The following is a 21425-nucleotide window of genomic DNA, read 5'->3' on the forward strand; positions in this document are numbered from 1 at the left end:
CAACCTGTCAACAAAACAAGTCGCTCCAACCGTGGCACGAGGGGGAGCTCCTGATTGGCGAGAGGCGGCTCCGGCAGTGAGGCGGGGGCCTCTTTCCGATTCGCCCCCCGGAGAATTTGACCCCTCCCATGGGCTGCGTGAACACTTGCTGTTGGTCAAATGCAGAGCAGTGATTTCACTCCAAGCACGAGCAGGTTCACCAACGGAGGCCTGCACTACGAAGCGAGGTTACTGGCTCATGGGGGTAAGTTCAGGAGCCGCCACACAACACGATAAGAGCGAGGTCTTTCATTGGTTCGCCGCCTACGCGTATACGTATTGTCACGCGTCCTGAAATTCAAAAAGTTGGCGGGCAACGACGTGACCTTCCAATTGTAGTATCTTTGATTTCGTGAAAAAGCATTTAAATGAGGAGTAGTTCCTTGACTCTCAAAATCAGTATGTTCAGTCTTGTACCTTTGCTTTTTGCTCCGAATAAAAAATGTTTTATGGTAGCGATTAATCTCGTGGTTTATTTGGCTTGGATCCAGGCTTAAAACTCTTTATATGGGAGGATTTTATGAAACGCCAATGGGGTGAGTGAATCTGACAGTCCACTTACGGAAACCGGAACCGTTTAAACAGTGGGCGGTCACCGTTTGAGTTCGATACCTGCTGCGCTTTATTATTCGTCACGTTGCTCTGAAACTCTCTTTTGTCCCAGCCAGGATCCCGTAGAACGATGAGGCTGGTTCTCCAGGGATCCGATTGGCCAGCAGTCGGACCGGTGACCGGCTTTGATCTCTTTATCTCTTAACTTCACCTCCTCCAGAGCGGGTTAGCCGCTCGGCACGAGGTTACCATGGTGATTTACCCCCTGCCCGGTAACGCCGCGACAGCGTCGTCGGATGGGAGAAAAAGAGTTAAACGTGAAGTTACCTCGATAACCGTAAATCCTGCTTCGTAGTACAGGCTTCGGGGGGGGGGGAGCGTGTCTATGTTCCCTTAACCCTGTGTTCCCTCAGCCTGACCCTAACATAGGGCCTAATTTTGATGCAGGGGAAATTAAATAGAAATAAGGGAACATAGGGCTGAGGAAAGTAGGGTTGAGGGGACATAGAGGTGAGGGAACATAGAGGTGAGGGAACATAGAGGTGAGGGACATAGGGATGAGGAGGGAATGGGGGAATATAGGGATAAGGAGGGATGAGGGAACATAGGGCTGAGGGAATATAGGGATGAGGGAACATAGAGGTGAGGGGACATAGGGCTGAGGAAAGTAGGGTCGAGGGAACATAGAGGTGAGGGAACATAGAGGTGAGGGAACATAGAGGTGAGGGAATATAGGGATGAGGAGGGAATGGGGGAACATAGGGTTGAGGGAACATAGGGATGAGGAGGGAATATAGGGTTGAGGGAACATAGGGATGAGGAGGGAATATAGGGTTGAGGGAACATATGGTTGAGGGAACATAGGGTTGAGGGAACATAGGGATGAGGAGGGAATGTAGGGTTGAGGGAACATATGGTTGAGGGAACATAGGGTTGAGGGAACATAGGGATGAGGAGGGAATGTAGGGTTGAGGGAACACAGGGCTGAGGGAACATATGGCTGAGGGAACATATGGTTGAGGGAACACAGGGCTGAGGGAACATATGGTTGAGGGAACATAGGGATGAGGGAACATAGGGATGAGGAGGGAACATAGGGTTGAGGGACGAAGGGATGAGGGAACATAGGGATGACCCCCCTCGGGACCACCGTGTAAAACAGACAAAAATAAAGCCCAATTTCTGCGTAAAGGAAGACAAATTTAGATGTTTCTCAGTATTAATAATGTCACTTTTTGCTGTATGTATGAAGAAGTTGGCCGAGGGGACGCTGATGCCTTCTGTGCTGGAGGACGATGACGCAGGAAGTAGAAAGTGAGATGCTGCAGCTGGAAGAGGTAGGAAGCTCGGAAAAAGCACCAGGCGAGCCAAGTCTGGTAAACTCTGTCCTGAGCGGGGGAAGTGTGTGAGCGGCCGGGCAGGTGAAGGCATTTTACTATTTCTGAGTAGTCCGTTTAGTCCTGGGAATAATGTGTGACACCGCTGACTGAGACAAAAAAAACCCAACTGATTCTGGTCCAAGAGGTTAAAGGGAGATGGGAAGAAATGCCAGAAGGTCCAAGTTACAGAGACTAGAAGGAGAGACACGGTTAAAACAGTTCCATCCACATTCTCTACAGCGCAGGCATCATTTTCATTCTGTCGGATTTTTAGCAAATCCATCAAATGTCCCCGCTCAGGGCTGCCGGCCCCGTTTTCTCACGAGTCGCGATGTTCTCTAATTCCGCCATTCCAGCAAAGAGCGAGCTTGACAGAGGTGGACGTGCGTGGGCCGGACGGCCGACCCCCCGGCCTCGATGGGAGCGCTCCAGACGGAGGTGAGGGCGAGGGTGAAGAGGAGGAGGAGGAGGACGAGCGGGGAGGAGAAGAGAGTGTGAACTCTGACGAGTACTACGACACGGATTTGGAAGGTATTGGGTTTTGCTCGGAGATATAGAGAAAGTTGATTTTTTTTGGGGGGGGGGGGGGGGATAGGAAAAGGGGAGATCAATTTGGCGGGTGAGTTGTTACGCTTTGTGATAAAGGGTGTGATGCTCCCGCACTTTGACTATGTGAGTGTGAAATGAGCAAATTTCATCCTGTTCCTTTCTCTTTGGAATAATATCTCACGATGGCCCCAAATCAAATGGTCGCGATGGGAACGTGCGTTGATGAAGACGCGGCCCCCAATCTGTTCGTCTTTTCCCTGCTGCCTCTCCATCCTCTCGATCTCTAAATGACTTTTTGAAAAAGCAAAGCAGAAAAAGAACTCCTCCACACGTGTGGGCGGGCGAGTGTGTAGGAGAGGCCCTGCTCTGCATCTTAATGAATTCATCTCACCAATGTCTTTGTGTCGGGCTCCTCCTTTTAAACAGAAGTGAAAACCGTCTGGTGTGAATGAGCAGGGCGAGGTATGTGGTTTTCAATATCACACTCAGATGGTCCTCCCCCCCCCCCCCCCCCCCCTTTTTCAAAGAGGTATTGATGGCGAACAACTCCGCACGGCTATTATCTTCCGTTTGTGTTGCAGACGAGGAGGTGGCGCTCGAGTCCCCGGAGAAGACGAGCTACCTGAAGGCGTGCGAGGCGTTGCACGTGGTGCCCGCCTCTCACTACCTGCGGCACATGAAAGATGCCGAGCTGAACATGATGCACCGTGGGCTCGGGCCTCAGGTATACTTTAATCATAGATCAGGGGGGGGGGGGGTTAGTATTGGGTGAAGCTCGTGTATTTTTTTTGTTTTTGCTGGAGAGAAAGTCATCTGTAATGCTTCGTAGAATTTCAAATGCAGTATATTATTTAATATTTTGATATTTTGAAATGACTGAGCAAAAAGGTGATTGTGAAGAGAAACGCGAATCCAAGTGAATGATGATTTTTTTTCTGGAACGATCTGTTTACAGCATGAAGATTTATTAATGATGTGTAAGCAGCCTTGCATATAAAGATGGATGCCGCATCTCCATTTACTCCCATTGTAAAAAAAAAATGATGCCAACATATCTTCTACGTGGGCAATGAGCCAGGGTCTGCGCAGATGCGATCGTTGTTTGGAGCCGCGTCTTTTCAAGCACGTGCTTGACCAATCGCAACATTACATTTACATTACATTCATTTAGCAGACGCTTTTGTCCAAAGCGACTTACAATAAGTGCATTCAATTGTGAAGATATTACTCAACGTGCAAGAATTAATAAGTACATGAACATTCATAATTTTTTTGTGTGTTTGATATAATACATTCAGGGAGTAAGGTGCAGTCTGAACAGGTGAGTTTTCAGTCTGCGACGAAAGCATTGACGACGGTCTCAACGGTCAATCTTTACTTTTTTAATCCATATTTATAGAATGAAATAACTAATCACAACCAAACGTGTCAGTCAAATAAACACTTGAACATGCATAACTGTGATAAAAAACCACCTAACATGACAGAAACCCTCTTTGGGAAAAATGTATCTGATGACCTATACTGACGCCAGCCACCAGGGGGCGATCCAGATAATTTGCCCTCACTTTTGGTGTCATGTCGTCGATTATTCTGTAGTTCTCCCTTATCAGATGGGTTTCACCTGGGGAGAGCAAACAGCGCTTGAGTTAAACCTGCCTTCTTCCGGAAAAAGGGCAACGCATGTTTATACGTGTGCGAAAAACGCTGAATGCGTTCAATAGGGTTAGACTCCGGCGCTGTTGTCCGGCCAGCGCTACTGCGTGGAGTGCGGGCGCAGCTGCGCTTCAAGGAGTTCTCACCCCCCCCCTCTTTTTTCCCGGGAAATAGATCATGCATGTACATATCTCTGCGCCTGCACTTTAAAAAATGATTTTGCATAAGTCAAGCCCATTATATAGATCTCATCATTCAAGTGGGGAGTCCTTCGCCTCTTCAAAGGGACGACGTTGGTTTTTCTTGGTCCCTAATGGCCGCGAATCCTTTTCACCTTTTAACCTGCGTCAATGTGCCATTTATAGCTGGTTGTGATGACCATCAGATAATTGTGTCTATATGGTTTTTCGTTCTCTTATAATCCGTAGTATACACAGATATGTGCAGTTGTACAAAGAGACAGACCAAACTCCATCCATGTGCGCGTGTGAAAATTGCATTGCCTATTGATCCATCATCAACACACTCTGGCATTGTTACAGGCTTCCACTGGTCCACAGACGAAGTTGTAAGAGTAAATCCATTCCTCGACAAGCCGTTTGCCGAGGCGACATCACATGAGAGAGATTAAATTGGATTTTAAATAAGTCTTCAGGTGTCAGAAGAGAGAGAGAGAGAGAGAGAGAGAGCTGAAGGAGATTCAAAAAAAAAAAAAAAGCCCCGCAAAATGTTATTTATTCAAATGCATTGCACATTAAGGCTTCTCAGATCTTCCGGGAAGATACTCATTATCTTCAGATGGGAGCTGAGATCTCCGCTCTCGTCTTCTTTTCCTTTTTTTTAAAGATCAAGTTAACACGAGGGCTCATGCACTCAACTTTCTCATCAGCCATGCTGGAAACCATAATTTTCAATTCCAGCGAGCTTCATTTTCTGACCCCCGCCTCCGCACAAGCGCCCGTCTGCTTCATTTGTCTCAAGCAAGCTTTAATGCTCCTCTCTCTCTCTCTCTCTCTCTCTCTCTCTCTCCCTCGCTGTCGCTGTCTCTGTCTTTCTCGCTCTGCCCACCTGCATCGGCGCATCTTCTTTTTCAAACGAGAAAATGCGGATGATAAAAAAGTGCACCGCTGCGAATTTCACTTTGAGGAGAAAAAGGGTTTGCTTGTGTATTCGCAGGGCACCAGAGCGCTGGCGGTTCCCCTGGCAACCAACACTTCAATACTGAGACTGAACCTGCGAGATAATGCGATGGAAGGACTGGGCGGAGCGGCCATAGCCAAGATGTTGACGGAAAATATTTACATCGCAGGTGGGGTTTTGTTTTTTTTAACCGGGCGCTCACGCATGCACACATATTTTTTTTTTCCCGCTCACCTCTCTCTGACAAAAGTGCCGCGCGGCCTCCCACTCCCATAAGCTGCTCTTACCTCAATTATACGCCACTGCACATGATTTCACATCTGATCTTTTTTTTTTGGTTGAACGTCAGTCATATGCGCAGTTCAGGGAGCTATAAGTGGATGTCACTCCTGTGAGTCATGCAGGCATTTTGTAAATGGAGAAACACGCCAAAAAAAAGGTAGTCCGTCCATCCAAAGCTGCTCTCAGACACGCGCCGACGTCTGAACCTTTTTTCCCGCAACTTTTCCGGAGGGTCTTGTACGTGAGAAGGCGGGCGTCCGCGAATTTTTCCCGCAGGAAAGTATTCGGAAGAGTCGCCGCCGGCGGGTGGGCGCTCCGCCCAGGCGTTTTTCCGTAGAAATGTTCCCGCAGTTGTGAAAAATGGCCGCAGAGTCGAGACGGGACATTTTTCATGCCTGCAAACAACTCAGTACTCAAATAGCAACATTTCATTCAAAGGAACCAACGTCAACTTCATGGTGTCGCTGGAGGGACACTCGTCATTCGGAAACAATGCAGCTATAACAAAGTAATTTCAACAACAGCCAGAAACACCAGCCCGCTGGTGGCGTTATGGATTTCGTACCAATCCAGTCCAATAGCTGTAGAGGTGTTTCAATCTGGACAAAAGTGCTGGAACGACCGACAGACTGTAACGTGGCCGGGGAGCCATGCTCCCGTTGTGTGGCTGCAAAAAAAAATGGCGGGTTTGACCTTAGAAATTCCAAAGGTTTGCCATTAAGAGTGGAACATCTTTTGAACTGCTTCCGACTTTAAAATGGACTTGGCTCTACTTCCTCCCCGAGGGCATTTCCTCACAACACGACGGGTGTGAATTATGTGTAGCAAGATCCAGAGCCTTTTGATGAAGGCTGAACTTTAAAAATTGGAGAGACGGACGGGAATATATTTTGGATGTCTCTGACACTCTCTATAGCAGTAGAGGCCAGCAAACGTGTGCCACCGGAATAAAGGAAGTGAGCACACTTTCTCCACAGACTCACGGTTCTATAAAACATTGTGTGACTCTTTTAATGACTCAATTCCTCTTCTTTTGATAATATATTTGACCTGTGTATATTTGTTGTGTCATTCCCAGAGGTGGACGTGTCCAACAACAACCTTGGGGACCACGGGGCCAGTGCCTTCGGTGGGATGCTCGAGGAGACAGGCTACTTGAAGAGCCTCAATCTGTCGGAAAACGGTTTCACCAACGTCGCCGCCAAACCGCTCGGCCAAGCCCTCGTCGTCAACTCCGAGCTGCTGCACCTCGACCTCAGTCGCAATGCTCTGGGCGAGCGGTCAGGTACGGCGCCGCAATTAGTTCTACACAGTAAAGGTCCCACATTTAAGCCTCAATTAAACACCACCCGTGGCTCACGTTAGATATTTAAGATTTACACTCGATATACAGTATATATACCTTTGGCAGCTGCGGATAGTCCGCAGCTAAAGATATATGGCAAGGGACAACAAATCTTGTCGACACTCGAACGTTGCACCCAGATGTGACTGTTGAACGTCTTATTCCAACGCCAACGGGATTAACTTGCTGTTTAAACGACCTCCACGCTTCTGGTTTCAACATTCCACCACCTTTTTGGAACCAGCTGCAGGGATTTGCATTGGTAACATCCATGTCCATAATATCGGGCGATAAGGTCTGACTCGCAGTCTGCAATCCAGGTCATCCCAAAGGTGTTGAAAGGTCCGGGGGTCCGAACGGGAGGCACACATGTGTCTAAAATATCATTGCATGCTGCAGCCGTAAGGCTTCCCTCCAATTTTCTTTTCAAGCACCTAGAACTCAAACCTTAAAGCTACAGTGTGTAATATTTAGAAGAACTTATTCACAGAAATTGAATATACTGTCCATAACTACGTGTTCAATTATGTATAATCACCTGCATCAAAGAACCGATGCTTTTCCGTCAACTCTGAATGAGTTAAATATAGCAACATGAGGTGGAGCCGACCTCCGTGTGAGTCGCCATGTTTGCTACGTCCTGTTGAATACGGTTGTCGCACAAAACAGAATACGTCGCGTCCGCGCTGAATTTTTCAGCGCTGCCGGACACCGGAAATGGAATCAACGGTGCGCCACCATAAAGTGTCCCCTGTCGGGTGCTCAGTTTGTTGCGCTTTGCAACTTTACCACCAGATGCCGCCAGAAGATTACAGGAATTACACACTGGGGCTTTAAAAAAGAAAAACCTGCACCAGAACAAAAATAAGCGGACAGTATTGCACACAGCAATAAAGAAGTTCACATACCTCTGACCATATAGCTTAAGTTATTCTGTGGATAAATTATTTTCATCAAACTCAAAGTAATTTCAGAGTCAATCTACTGATGATTCAACAAATTCTGTAAAACTCAGATTAGCACAATCTTTTAATTGACATGACTAACGTGAATACCTGAAAAACCAAAACGATGAAAACTCCCGTCTGTCTGTCTGTGTACTGTGAAATGTGCCGATTCATTTAACATCATGGCTGTATGCAATGGCCGGTATGGTACCATTATGAGAGACACATATTTCTTTGTGGAAAACCATCTCATAAAAGCAGTCAGAGTTTGCCGTAGTTACGTCGCCTTATCTCCGAGCAGTCGCAGGACAGCAGGCGGCGACAGACTGTGGCATTCAAAGGTCAAGAGCATTTCGCCGTCATTAACACCTCCACCATTATCATGTGGATGACAGGCACCTTGTGGAAGAATGGGCAGAGCGGGGGGGATTCGCGAAGCACCTGATGTAGTTAATTGAAAATGAATCTCTCCGTGGTAAAGGGGACACCGTCGCCATGTCTAATTTGCCGTGCGTGCGGCTGTTATGTTCATCCCCACATATTAAAATTCTGCATTCTCCCGCCGCTGAAATATCAAACGCGTTCTGAGTGCACTCTTCCATACGCAAGGTCCCTGAGCGAAAGTGTACCTCTCAGAAAACACTCCGACATTCACGGTGTGATGTTGTCCCCTTTTTCAGCCAAGCGCATTGCGGAGTCTTTCTCTGTGATTACACCACCGAGCGGCCGTGTACAGTCTTATCCCTGCGATGGGCTGGGTGATGATGATGATGGGAATCCTTCTCTCTGGGAGCTCTGCCTCTTGCTGTCCTCACTCACGAGTGCTTTCTTTTCTTTCTTTTTTTTTCTCGCCATGAATCACACAATCCCAGGGAATATACTGTAATGAAATGATAAATGGCTCCCAAAGCGCACGCAAGTGGGTGTTTGGAGCGAGTGATTTTAACACGAGTGCTTCTTTACCTGATGCTTTACCACTAGAAAATGTAAAATATCCCCCCACCCCCCTGTGCTGCAGCCTCGGAAAAGATGACAATAATTAGTTGACCTTTAATATAACAGTGATTCATTTAAGTAAATCAGACATTCTTGTTTTTTTTATATAAATGTATATAAATGATCAAAATTCAATGATCGAAAACTTTTCTTTGATTGAGCCTTTTTTCTGTGTGATACTGCCATTAAAATCTTTTACATTTCTTTCCCCCCGAATCTTCAGGCCATATCCTCGGATACTCTCTGTCGGAGAACACGAGGTTGAGGTCACTGAGTCTGGCCTGGAACTCCATCCGAGGGAGAGGAGCTGTGATGCTGGCCAATGGCCTCGCGGTAACTCCAACTTGGAATCGACGTGTGAAAGGCAGTATCGGTTGAGCTCGTGCAGGACAAAAAGACCATGTAGAGACAATACGGTGAAGGGGTTACAGCGGGACACTACTCTTTTCTTCTTTTAGATGGGCAGTATCAGAATCACAAACACATAATTGCACTTCTTGAAAGTGAATTTGTCAAACATTTTACCCGTATGTGATTCTTGAACATCTCTAAAACATCTTGACTAAAACAGTCTCCACTCGTATCAAAACAAAAATTAAACACCTAATAAATTTTGGACTCCATAGAATAACTGAGGACCAACACTGATGGTGGGCGATGAGGCCCCGCTGGCTGTTGAGGTCGCAGCTATACCCAACTAATCATTTCGCGCAAAACTCAGGAAACAATTTCTTTAGGGACCTGACTGATGATGATGATGATGATGATGATGATGATGCACATGTCGAAACATGGAAGGAAACGGTTACCGTAAAGACGGAGGTCTGCTATTTTTAAAGTTAAGATTTCAGTTGGAACTAGGGGGTCATGATACCATGAAGGAGAGGACGTAAAAGTGGCTAGACAGGCGTGTCCACAAACTTCCGGCCGTCGAGGCAAAGAAATCTTCTCCCAGTGCCGTTTCCTAAACAGAACGTTCACATTGAGTTTAGTGATATGATGCAGTAGTGCAGGCCGATAGTCACTAATAGAGGAAGCTCTATGATAACCTGGCCCCTGGTCTTGTGCTCATCGAGCCTCTCACGACAGGAAAGGCGGGAAAGTGCCGCATCCTTTTTCTTCTCCTTTCCATATCTTAATGACCAAGTTGGTCAAGGGGACGCTGATCACTAAGCTGCACTGACAGGTTTGATTGATTCGGGTCCTGAGAGGCTCATTGCTTCGGGATGTACACTGCTCAATCACTTTAAATGCTGGTGCGTCTTTGCTCTTCGCCTAATCTTGTCAGAGAACTTGTTCGAGTCTTAATCGTTACTGCGTTTGGAAAAGCAAGTGGCAAACATCTCCCGTCGCCAAAAAAAAACAACGCACATAAAAACCCTGATTCTTCTCTGTGCTTTTAGGCAAACATGTTCCTCAAATCTGTGGATCTGTCATCGAATGGCTTCGGCAAAGAAGCCGCCGCCGCTTTGGGGCAGGCTCTGAAAGACAACTACGTTTTGGAGGAGTTGAATGTGAGGTATGAGGATCTGATGATAATCTGATTATTGTACGGTGACTAGAGTGAAAAGGGGGCAAATGACATGATTTACCTCGTTTGGTATTAACTGTAAGGCAAAACTAACAATAAATATCCTTCATGAGAGACTCAATGAATCTTAAATCATTGAGATTTGCAACCATAAACCACAAAATGAAGCTATATCCTCACAAATTCCCTCACATTTGTGCTCTTTAGATAACAAAAAATAACACTTTGGGATTGCATCCCTCACACTCCAGCACACCTTTTATTCTTTCCATTGTTTTGTTTTCTGCATTTGTTTTTCGTCGCCACAGTAACAACCTGATACACACCGAGGGAGCCATCCACTTCGCCACGGGCCTCAAAGTAAACAGGACAATCAAATCCCTGAACGTAAGCTGTTGAAAAGAGATTGGTTCTAGCTTCAGAAGCAAGGGGGGGGGGGGGGGGGGGGGGGGGGGGGGGGGGCATCGGTGGATAAGATGGGATAAATAAATGGATCACTGTACTTTGGAGTTTCTCGCCGGCTCATCTCAACTGAATCAAAAAAACAAAAACAAAAAATTAACCGAGAGGGCTCTTAACTTCAGAGGTCGACGTTCACATCCAGTCTTTATGCTAAGCTAAGTCCGAGTCCTGGTTCCAATTTCCATAGTTCTGCACAGATCGTAGACAGCACATAAAGATGGACGACATGACAGCTCCTCAAAGGTGAAGCCAAATCACCTGTATCGCCCCCTGGTGGCAGGCAGTAGTAAAGGCTCTTCCGTGTCGGCAAATGGGACAAGGACCAAGATACGTCAAATAATATTTTAACTCAGATGTTTTATGTCATTTTAAATAGCTCTAATGTTCAAGAGAGCAATATTCTGTCAAGTTTTGGCTTTAATTAAACTTATTTAATGCCACGAAAACGGGCCAAAATGTCACGATTGACGTCCGAGGTCTGGCGAGTGCATTGGCACAGACTCTGGCTCCAAATAATGTCACAGGCACAAGATGGCAGCGCCCATTTCCGGAGGAAGTAGAGATGTGTCGTCCATCTTTTTTTACTATGGCACAGATATGAGAGTTGTGTTATTTTCTTATCTAACTCTCTACTAGAGGAAAGGAAAGTTCTTTTTATTACAGTTACGTCAAATAGGCCCAGATGATTATTTTTGAGATTTTGAGCGCAAGGAATGGGCTTCTGTTTTTACAATGTCATATTGTATCATATTGTCATCAGCAACATATTTCCTTACCTGATTTACCAAAGTCAAAGTAAATAACCTCTTTATCTGGTGCATTGTTGTCATTTCTTACATGTTTCGCTTGGCCAGATTTCTAGGAACCCCATCCAGAATGCTGGGTGCTATGGCATCCTCAAGTCTATCCGGGATAACCCAGATTCAGCCATTGAAGATTTAGACTTTTCTGTAAGTCCCACGCGCCGCATTAAACCTCTATAAATATCTCTGCAAATGTTCTCCCCCCTTTTTTTTGCAGGAGACAGACTAATTTACTTGCTTCCCTGTACATTATACTCTTTCTAGGGAATCCCAGTGTCCCAGGATTTCGAAGACTTGCACGCAAGGGTGAAAGGAATACACAGTGCGCTGACGGTGCATCACGGGGGCAGATTTGGCACATTAAAAGCTTTCCCTTAGTTCGGTGGATCTGTCCAATTCAATCTATCCGAGTGATGCTACCTGATTTAATGTTATATAATGTCAGTGGGTAGAATGATGGAGAGGATCAGAGAGCACCGCGTTGTGTATGAAACGATCCGAAAGTGGGCTGCACAAAAGGGATTTAAGTGCTGCACGACTAGTTTAACAGAGAAAGCAGCTTTGAAAGAAAGAGCCACTCTTAGATAAGAGACCTGTTTGCTGCGGCAAGACAACACCAAACTGTTAGATACAGTAAGCAGCAGCGATGTATTCCTCCCACACACTCACACGCGCACACACACACACGCACACACCATTATATTCTATATTATGATAATACCAAATATACATATGGTCTGTTCAACTTTATCATATAGTCCATTTTATTATCTTCAAATGCAGTGGAGGAAGTGGCTAGACACCAACCTTTAATACTGTCTTTATATGCAATGTTGTAAGTTTTATATTTTGTGTAACTACGTGGTTTAAAGGGAAGGATTTCCAGAGGGAAATGTTGTTCTTCTTTGCAGAGAAATTATTTAAAACCAACAAACAATGGTTATGCAACTGGTGCAGCTGCAAAAACTATAATTAATGTATCTCTGGTTATGTAGTATTTTATCTTTAAGTCTACAAATGAATTCTAATAAAATTTTGTATAGGTTACAAGTATTTTAGCTAAGAGTGATAGCTGAAATTCTTTTTCTCCTGTTTCTCCTCCTCCTCCTTCTTCTTCTTCTTCTTCTTCTTCTCACTGGGGGTGGACGGATCTCTAGTGCTAAACTTTTAGCAGAGGGGTAGCATAATTACAGTGGATGTGAGTGTGAATGAAACAGGTTTTTGTTTGGTTGGTGTTTGTTTTCATTAGCTTATTTTGAAATTGTTTTATTGAAGGATTTTTAAAATATGTTCCTAAAATAAAGTTGCGTAAAAAGTCAAAAAAAAATCTTCTCGTTCTTCTCATGTTGAATAGGCTACAGTTATCTTAGCTTTGTGTCATTCATTTTTCAAATAATTAAATTACATTATTATTATTATTATTATTATCATCATCATTATCATCATCATTAGTATTATTAGTAGTAGTAGTAATAGTAGTAGCAGTAGTACTAGTTGTTGTAGTAATGATGATAACAATATATCCATACATAGTATATATTTATTCAACAATAAGAGAAAGATATAAAATTATGATAACATAAAGAAAAATACAATAAAGCGACCATTGAAATCCATTCAACAGTACCTTATGCGAAGAAGACAATGAAGGTTATAGTAAAGGATCAACATTTCTTTTTCTTTTTTTTAAAAAGCGAGACCACGCCCATCAACTGCTCTGTGATCGATTGTGCGCGCTGCGCCCTGCGTGAGTGCGTCACTCAAGTCACGTGTGTTTTCAAAGGCAGGCGGGACAACGCCTTCGGCCACATCCGCTCGTCACGCGACCCAGCCGCGGGCACGCAGGTAAACATTAACCCGACCCGCGTGTTGACGTGTCACGAGAAGTTCTCTGCTGTTGTTCTCTCCTTCACCGCGGAACATGGCGGCCGCGGCCACGTCTGTGTGGCGCAGAGGAGCGATGTTGTACAGGAGCGCCGTCCACCTGCAGCACACCGTCAGGTAGTCGAGGCTTTCTTTATGAGGCTCACGCGCCTGTCGCGGCGCAGTGACTGTGTCCATGACAACACGGAAGTGTCGTCGAGTCAGTGGCTCCAACATTAGATCTGTCATGTTTGTGTGTGTGTGTGTGTGTGTGTGTGTCTTTCTGTCTGTGTGTCTTTCTGTGTGTGTCTTTCTATGTGTGTGTCTGTCTGTGTCTGTGTCTTTGTGTGTGTATGTATGTGTGTATGTATGTGTGTGTGTGTGTGTGTCCGTCTCTCTTTCTGTCTGTCTGTGTGTGTGTGTGTGTGTGTGTGTATGTATGTATGTATGTATGTATGTATGTATGTATGTATGTATGTGTGTGTGTGTGTCCGTCTGTCTGTGTGTGTGTGTATGTATGTGTGTGTGTGTCCGTCTGTCTGTCTGTCTGTCTGTCTGTGTGTGTGTGTGTATGTATGTATGTATGTATGTATGTATGTATGTGTGTGTGTGTGTGTCCGTCTGTCTGTCTGTGTGTGTGTGTATGTATGTATGTATGTATGTATGTGTGTGTGTGTGTGTGTTTGTCTGTCTGTGTCTTTCTGTGTGTGTGTGTGTGTGTGTGTGTGTGTGTGCGTGCGTGCGTGCGTGCGTGTGTGTGCGTGTGCGTGTCTTTCTATGTGTGTCTTTCTGTGTTTGTGTGTCTGTCTGTCTATCTGTGTGTGTGTGTGTATGTATGTATGTATGTGTGTGTGTGTGTGTGCTTGTATGTGTGTGTGTGTGTGTGTGTTTGCCTTCTGTGTCTTTCTGTGTGTGTGTGTGTGTGTGTGTGTGTGTGCCTGCGTGTGTGTGTGTGTGCGTACGTGTGTGTGTGTGCGTGTGTGTCTTTCTATGTGTGTCTTTCTGTGTTTGTGTGTCTGTCTGTCTGTGTGTGTGTGTGTGTATATGTATGTGTGTATGTATGTATGTATGTGTGTCTGTGTGTGTGCTTGTGTGTGTGTGTGTTTGTCTGTGTCTTTCTGTGTGTGTGTGTGTGTGTGTGTGTTTTTGTGCGTGTGTGTGTCTTTCTGTCTTTCTGTGTGTGCGTGCGTGCATGTGTGTGTGTGTGTGTGTGTGTGTGTGTTACACCGTGTTGTAAACACAAAAGCAGCTCTAAATCATTTACAGGAAATCTGAACTTTGTTCTGCAGAGATGCACAAAATGCAGCTGCACAGTGTTCAGTGTGTTTCCTGATTTAAAAAAAAAAAAAGTTTTTCTTTTTTTAGGGTGAGGTGCCATGGGAAATGTATCTCTAATTATAGCTCCCCAAATTAAAGCTATTGGCCCATGAGGTTATTAAAAGAGACGCGTCCCACTGACCTTGAAAGTCTGCGGATTGTTGGGAATAACCAAATATAAGAAAGCTTATAGGGGAGGAGGAGGAGGCATTTGTGAATTAACACGACGGCCTTGAAAAGTCCTCCATATGTGAGTAAACCATATGCACAAACTGTAGCTCCCTAATCCATAAGTGGGCCACATTACCAACTGTTTTCCTTCTTCTCCTCCGCCCTGGAAAAATTGAGGTTAATGTTGACTCGGTCAGTTTCAAGTCCTTGGGTTCGGTGTCCGGCTGAGTGTGGGGGCTCTGTTCAATGCTTGATGTTGGAATGGGCAGATTTTGTGTGGCCACTGAAGCAGTTGGCAATTTTCTCTTCATGGTTTCATAAAAAAAGATTTTAAGTTTTTATGTCTCTACCTGAGGAGCGCAGTGTTCATTTATTTTTCCAAGTTTACCCTCTCATTTTAAAAAGACTAATGATATGTAGAGCCCGACCACAAGTGGATTCTTGGGGGACCAATATCAATAATGGGCAGTACAAGATTTTCTGACACCGATACATATCGGTACCGATACCGCTACATATCTATAGATAGATATATATCTATATATATTAATCTGTCAATGATTCCTAAGATGTCGTTATCAAACCTTCATGACAAGGAAATGTAATTGAGGCTTGATATTTCAGTTCATAAGTAAGTACTATAAATACAAATAAAAAACACAAATACAACCAAATATATAGAACTTGAATAAAAGAAGGGTAAAACCTAATTTATTTTACGGTAAAATCTAAACATAAATGCAATTTTTTTTCTGCATTGTTTATACTGTACAATAAAAGATTTAATATCGGTAAACATAAGCGCTGATGCCGATATGTCTGTGATAGGGTTATATATGGGCCGATATTATCGGCCAACCAATATATCGGTCGGGCTCTAATTATATGTAACTTAGTGAAATGCCTTTAGTATTTTGGGGCACTTTTTGGTGATTTTGAGCTATAATTAAATCATAATAAACTGGCGCAACTGGTCAGAATAGATCCTGTTTGCTTTAATGCCACTATCATAGTCCTCTTCAGTTTGCTTTCTGTGGAAAAGAAACTACCGTACAGGGAAGTCTTATTTCTCTGCTCTATGACTTTTCAGACACTCGTCATGTTCACGTAGCGATAGCAGCATCTTTGATCGTTACAGAAGTTGATAAAGAGGAAGATATTCCCCTGTCATTCACACCCGAGTGGGTGAAAAAGCTTCAGCCCACTCGCTCACACAGTAATGCATGTTTTTTAATATCAAATCATACGAGCATGACTATCTCTGAGCCCATATGTCATTCACATCTTCAAGTTATTCCTTCTTTTTTTTTCTATCGTCAAGTTCTCAAATGTGCTCATGTTGTTGCCTCTGAGCCTTTTGTGAATCTTTCTTTCATCTTCTGTGTAGGAGGGTTTCGAAGAGCAGCGACAGAGGCTGGTTCGACTCCTTGTTCGTGCACAAAGTGGACGCCAGGAAGGATGCCCACTCCAACCTGCTGTCGAAGAAGGAGACCAGCAACCTGTACAAAATTCAATGTAAGGCGCGAGGAGACCTTTTTTTGTTTTCTTTTTCGAGCGCGAGGTTGCACATAGTGAATCTGATACAGTTGCAAGCAACGCACTGTAATGAAATGGACTCTGCTTCCAATCTCAACCGTCTAACATCCATCTCTCTCTCTCTCTCTCTCTGCGGAAAACGTCAGAAATAAATCACGTTGATTAAATTCGCTCCACACTGGCCTCGGTGACCCCAGAGACAACTGAAAAGGAAAAATGAGATGTAACAAGTTATTTGCATGCGTCTCGTGTCAGTTGCAACAGGTTCTACTTTTACAAGTAATGATGTATCAAGTCTGCAGGGCTTTTTTGTGGGCGACATCAAAACAATTTGGTTTTGTTTCTCTCTTGAGTCTGTGCTGATGATAACCGCGTCCGTCACCCGTGGAGAAATCCATCATTCTCGCCAAGCTTTGATCCTCCTCGCGGCGTACACATCATCGCACCATGTAGGGATTTCAATTTGAACTCTCTCCATCTGTCGTAGCCTATAACCCACTGAAGGCGATATCGTTTTTTGTATATAGAACAAGACTTTGCTGAATTGGACTGTGAAATTACTTTGTTGAAGTATTTGATTGTTGCTTGAATTTAAAAAAGAAAAGAAACACACAACCATTTCTGATATGTCTCTCTCTCCACCACTCTTTTTTTTTTTAGTTCACAATGTCAAACCAGAGTGCCTGGAAGCATACAACAGTCTAGAGTAAGTGCGTTCACTCCTTTTATAAAAAATTCTCTGCACACCAAATCGTTTTCAGTATTTTTGCTTCAATCATCGGGTTCCTGTCAGCTGTGTATTGAAAAAGAAAATCTAATTTATACGCCATATTTTCATGATCAAGTGTACAGACAAGTTTCTAGATTTTTTTTATCCAAGGACCAGCTGCAAGATGCAAGTTCCATCAACAAAAAGAAGCCTGAAGAGTCCTTTATTCCATCTTAATTGGATTCTCGTGGAATCATAAGATTAATTTAGCATAAAATTGAGGAAATTAGGAAATAACGTCTTTGGGTGGGGAGTCACAATTTGGATAATTGTAGATTTGATGCTCGTCGAGTGCCCTCTAGTCGGTCGTCGTGGCGATGACAGTGTGACATATCATACCCGAGCCCACATTTACAGAGAATCGGTGTGATTATTATGTGTGTGTGTGAGTTTTGTTTTTATTTATTTTATGCTGACCTGTCCTCTTTAGGGCCGAGGTGCAAAACAGACTCCATCAGGACCCGGACTACCCGTGTGAGGTGGTCGGGAGCTGGAACACCTGGTACGGAGAACAGGATCAAGCTGGTAAGCAGCAGTGTGACGGTAAAAACAGAAAACATGACAGAAAGTTTCATCTCCTATTGATCAGTCACTCTTCCCCCCCACATTACCTATCTGTATTTATCACATAAAATATGTACGGACACAACCAGATGACCTCTCCTTCTACACATGAAGGCTCACAGTGTGTCACATTCGCCGAAGTGCATTCAGTGACTGTGCAGAGCAAAGTTACCGCACATTAAACGGAGGTACTGGTCTCTCTGGTGTTTGTGTGGGTGGCATCAGGCATCGGTCCCCCACCACAGCGCTACAGTGACATCTGCTGTCCGTTTTGTCTGCAGTGCACCTGTGGCGATACAAAGGAGGCTTCCCGGCCTTGACTGAGTGTCTGGAGAAGTTGAACAAAAACCAGGTTTGCTTGCAAAAAGCGTTGTTTCCCTTTTGTTACACAGTAGGAAACTGAAAACGGTGAAAAAAGCACTGTCACTTTGTTTATTGCTTTGTTTCATTGAAAACATCTTGAATCTCTCTTCAGGAGTATTTAGCGTTTCGGAGAGAGAGGGCGAAGATGTTGATTTCGAGGCGAAACCAGCTCCTGCTGGAGTTCAGCTTTTGGAACGAACCTCTTCCCAGACAAGGACCAAACATCTACGAGATGCGCACTTATCACCTCAAGGTGATCGACCTATGTTACACATTTAAAAAAATTGCCTTACTTACATTTCTTTGAGCAGAGCAGATGTTTTCTTTATTTTTTTTGTTAGCAATTCTTGCATTTTAATTTAATGGTGAACTTCCCCGAAAGATGATGAACTATGTCTGAACATATTTGAGTTTAAAACCATGTTAATGTTTAAACGCCTCACATGTGTTTCAGCCAGGAACCATGATCGAATGGGGAAATCACTGGTAAGGCTTCATAAGTGTACTTTTTTACTTAACAAGCTAATGTGAATCAAAACTTTTTAAAAGTAAATAAATTGAATAAAATTTAAATTAAAAAAATAAAAGAATTTAAAACTAAAGCCCGACCGATATGGATTTTTTTTTTTCAACCATACACTTTATTATTAATGACTATAAATAAAAAGAAAACACAAATACAAGCAAATATATAGAACTTGAATTACAAAAATAAACATAATTTATTTGTAAAATGTGAACGCCTGTGGACATTTTTCTCATATCGGCCGATTATTATAGGGGCTCTAATTAAATCTATAATGTTACCTGAACTTTTTTTCCCCATAAATGTAAGCATCGAAATGTTAGAGTTGTTGCAGTTATGAAACTAACATTTATTTCACAACAGGGCGAGGGCCATCAAATACCGGCAGGACAACAGCGAGGCGGTGGGCGGGTTCTTCTCACAGATCGGTGACCTGTACGTCGTTCATCACCTGTGGGGTGAGAATATACATATTGTGCATATTGTTTTGAGACCGATTTTTGTCATTTAAGTTTTTATGAGAATTTATGTGTAGTCAGACACATGAAGCATCAACAAACACTTTTATACAAACAATACAAACCAATGTTTGTCAAACAAGAAAGAAAACGAAAAACACACAAAGGAACCTAAAAAAAACATAAAAACATAATCAATATCAGCACATGATCATAGCACAGCACATTATCGTCCCTTGCTTTTACATATTGTATCCCACCTCTCTTAAGAATATCACGTAAAATAAAATAAAAGTATTTTTTCCCTCATATCTAAGTTTACATGAGGCCACTCTTTGTTAAGTAATATACAACCTAGAAAATGTTAGTCATGTCCTTATCAAGCCTTGATAATAATACAGTGTATATCTGTTGTATTATGTTGAGTATATCACAAGGTGTCTAACTTAACCACTAGAGGGAGAAAGGCAGAGTGAGCGTAGAAACGTGCTCATATTTACCACAATTTTATAAGTTAGTAAAAAAGGGTTAATAGTGTAGTTGTTAGACTTACAGCTGAGCCTACAACAACAGTGATGCGTGATGAGTGTTTTATTAGACCTTTTAAAATGTATCTACACGTAATGTGATGTACTGTTTTTTTTTATTTTATTTTTTATACAGCTTATGAAAGCCTCCAGTCCCGGGAGGAGACGAGGAACTCTGCCTGGCTGAAGGAGGGGTGGGACGTGAATGTGTATTACACAGGTTAGGAGAGAAGCCCCTCTACTCCACTCATAAACACTCCCAAGTAAAAAAACAAAACAATCTAGCACTTAGTCAAAGCTGCTCTGTGCTACTTTGAATTTAACATTTCTCTCAGCAGCAACACAAAAATTGTGTCGGACTTGCATACATTAGTTTATTGGGAAGGAGCTTTCTTCACTGTGCAATAAATATACATACCTCACTTTTTGATAGGGCAGGAAGTCATTTATTTCTTTGCAAGTTTTTTTTGTTTGTTTAGATGGAAACTTCCATTTTTTATCAAAGTAGGGACGTCGATACTGTATAAAACTATAAAAAATATAAAACTTTTCCGATACTACAGCACCAAATTCCACGATGGCAACATAGTGTGCCTAAACTACAAAAACAAAAAGCTGGCACTGATGATCATAATATTTCATGCTACCAGCACAAGCTATACAGCACATTAAGAGCTGTGACTCCACAAAGGTATATTTCTTCTTTTCAAGCAGGGGCAAGTACTCATATTGGTACTCGGTATCGGTAAGTAGCTAAATGTATGTACTTGTACTTGGTCTGAAAAAATGTGGTATCGGTGCATCCCTACATCGAAGAAGACTTTGATGGTAACACCTTTTTCTTCGTGTCTGTCCCTCAGTGCCTTTGATCAGAAGCATGGAGTCCAGAATAATGATTCCCACCAAGAATTCACCATTACAATGAGAAGGAGACGACTGAATCTGTGAAACAAAACCGAACGAACACACAACTCATTCACCTGCCGCCGGAGCGACGTGAAAGGAATCTGGTTCCTATACTGATTGTGTGTTTCCTTTTTCATCTGCTGGACGATCTCTGTTACGACCAAGTATGTCAACAACAACCAAAAACACACTTTTTGATTCGACATTTGAACCAGTCACTCGTAATGACACAGTGTTGGTGCGAATTTATTTTGAGAATCCTGAACTTTAGTTTGGGTCAAATATGTGGAATGAGGAATGAGAAAACTAAGTCGATGCAATACAAAATTATTTTGCATATGTAGTATTGCACAAGTGAGTGTGATTCACATTAAGATTATGAAGAGTGAGATGCTGCTTTTTGTTTTCATCATGAAGGAATAATCTCAGCATTTTTTATGACTGTAGCCAATGAGATCTCAGCGACTTTTCGCCACTGTGAAGGTAAATCGCACGTTCAATCAGACGAAGCTTAGACGACTACCTCCATAATTATAAATACCCGATCATTTCACTGATTTAATATTTACAGTAAGATGTGTGAGGGACCTACTAGGGGCACATGTTTACTTTGAAGAATTTAATGTCCAGTCTTTTCAAAATAAAAGTTGACGGATAATAGATGGAAGTGTGTGTGTTGTAAAATGAGGCACAGGATGTAATTCAGTAGAACTCATACCTCTGCCAAGACCCAACAGTGTCGTT

General features: G+C 43.3%; 2 protein-coding genes across 8 annotated transcripts; both read left to right on the plus strand.

The window, feature by feature from the left end:
- Positions 1-83: 83 nt before the first annotated feature.
- Positions 84-13000, plus strand: lrrc74b (leucine rich repeat containing 74B). Of its 7 annotated transcripts, none has more exons than XM_047329227.1 (11): positions 84-244; positions 1847-1928; positions 2327-2501; positions 3101-3243; positions 5352-5484; positions 6676-6882; positions 9109-9218; positions 10289-10404; positions 10725-10803; positions 11733-11828; positions 11946-13000. In XM_047329227.1, exons 2-11 carry the CDS (start codon positions 1887-1889, stop codon positions 12057-12059), a joined length of 1215 nt encoding a protein of 404 aa, XP_047185183.1. In that variant the 5' UTR covers positions 84-244; positions 1847-1886; the 3' UTR covers positions 12060-13000. The 7 variants fall into 7 exon arrangements, with proteins under 7 accessions (XP_047185183.1, XP_047185180.1, XP_047185179.1 ...); XM_047329224.1 differs by having other exon boundaries at positions 85-244; positions 1844-1928; XM_047329223.1 differs by lacking the exon at positions 84-244 and adding an exon at positions 794-908.
- A 532-nt stretch (positions 13001-13532) lies between these two features.
- nipsnap1 (nipsnap homolog 1 (C. elegans)) lies at positions 13533-21341 on the plus strand. The gene is made up of 10 exons (XM_035639689.2): positions 13533-13682; positions 16420-16547; positions 17229-17274; positions 17768-17862; positions 18183-18253; positions 18377-18517; positions 18719-18750; positions 19154-19248; positions 19912-19995; positions 20636-21341. The coding sequence occupies exons 1-10, from the start codon at positions 13603-13605 to the stop codon at positions 20698-20700; spliced, it is 837 nt and encodes a 278-aa protein (XP_035495582.1). The 5' UTR covers positions 13533-13602; the 3' UTR covers positions 20701-21341.
- The last annotated feature ends 84 nt before the right edge of the window (positions 21342-21425 follow it).

The sequence above is a fragment of the Scophthalmus maximus genome, chromosome 19, assembly GCF_022379125.1.
Source record: "Scophthalmus maximus strain ysfricsl-2021 chromosome 19, ASM2237912v1, whole genome shotgun sequence".
Classification (NCBI taxonomy): Eukaryota; Metazoa; Chordata; class Actinopteri; order Pleuronectiformes; family Scophthalmidae; genus Scophthalmus; species Scophthalmus maximus.

What these genes read in the sequence shown, in the direction of transcription:
- nipsnap1 (XM_035639689.2), top strand. Translation starts at nt 13,603, where the DNA reads ATGGCGGCCGCGGCCACGTCTGTGTGGCGCAGAGGAGCGATGTTGTAC. An exon ending in CACCTGCAGCACACCGTCAG is followed by an intron (nt 13,683 to 16,419) that starts GTAGTCGAGGCT and finishes TCTTCTGTGTAG; the next exon opens with GAGGGTTTCGAAGAGCAGCG. An exon ending in TGCGCACTTATCACCTCAAG is followed by an intron (nt 18,518 to 18,718) that starts GTGATCGACCTA and finishes CATGTGTTTCAG; the next exon opens with CCAGGAACCATGATCGAATG.
- lrrc74b (XM_047329227.1), top strand. Translation starts at nt 1,887, where the DNA reads ATGACGCAGGAAGTAGAAAGTGAGATGCTGCAGCTGGAAGAG. An exon ending in GGAAAATATTTACATCGCAG is followed by an intron (nt 5,485 to 6,675) that starts GTGGGGTTTTGT and finishes TGTCATTCCCAG; the next exon opens with AGGTGGACGTGTCCAACAAC. An exon ending in TTGGAGGAGTTGAATGTGAG is followed by an intron (nt 10,405 to 10,724) that starts GTATGAGGATCT and finishes TCGTCGCCACAG; the next exon opens with TAACAACCTGATACACACCG.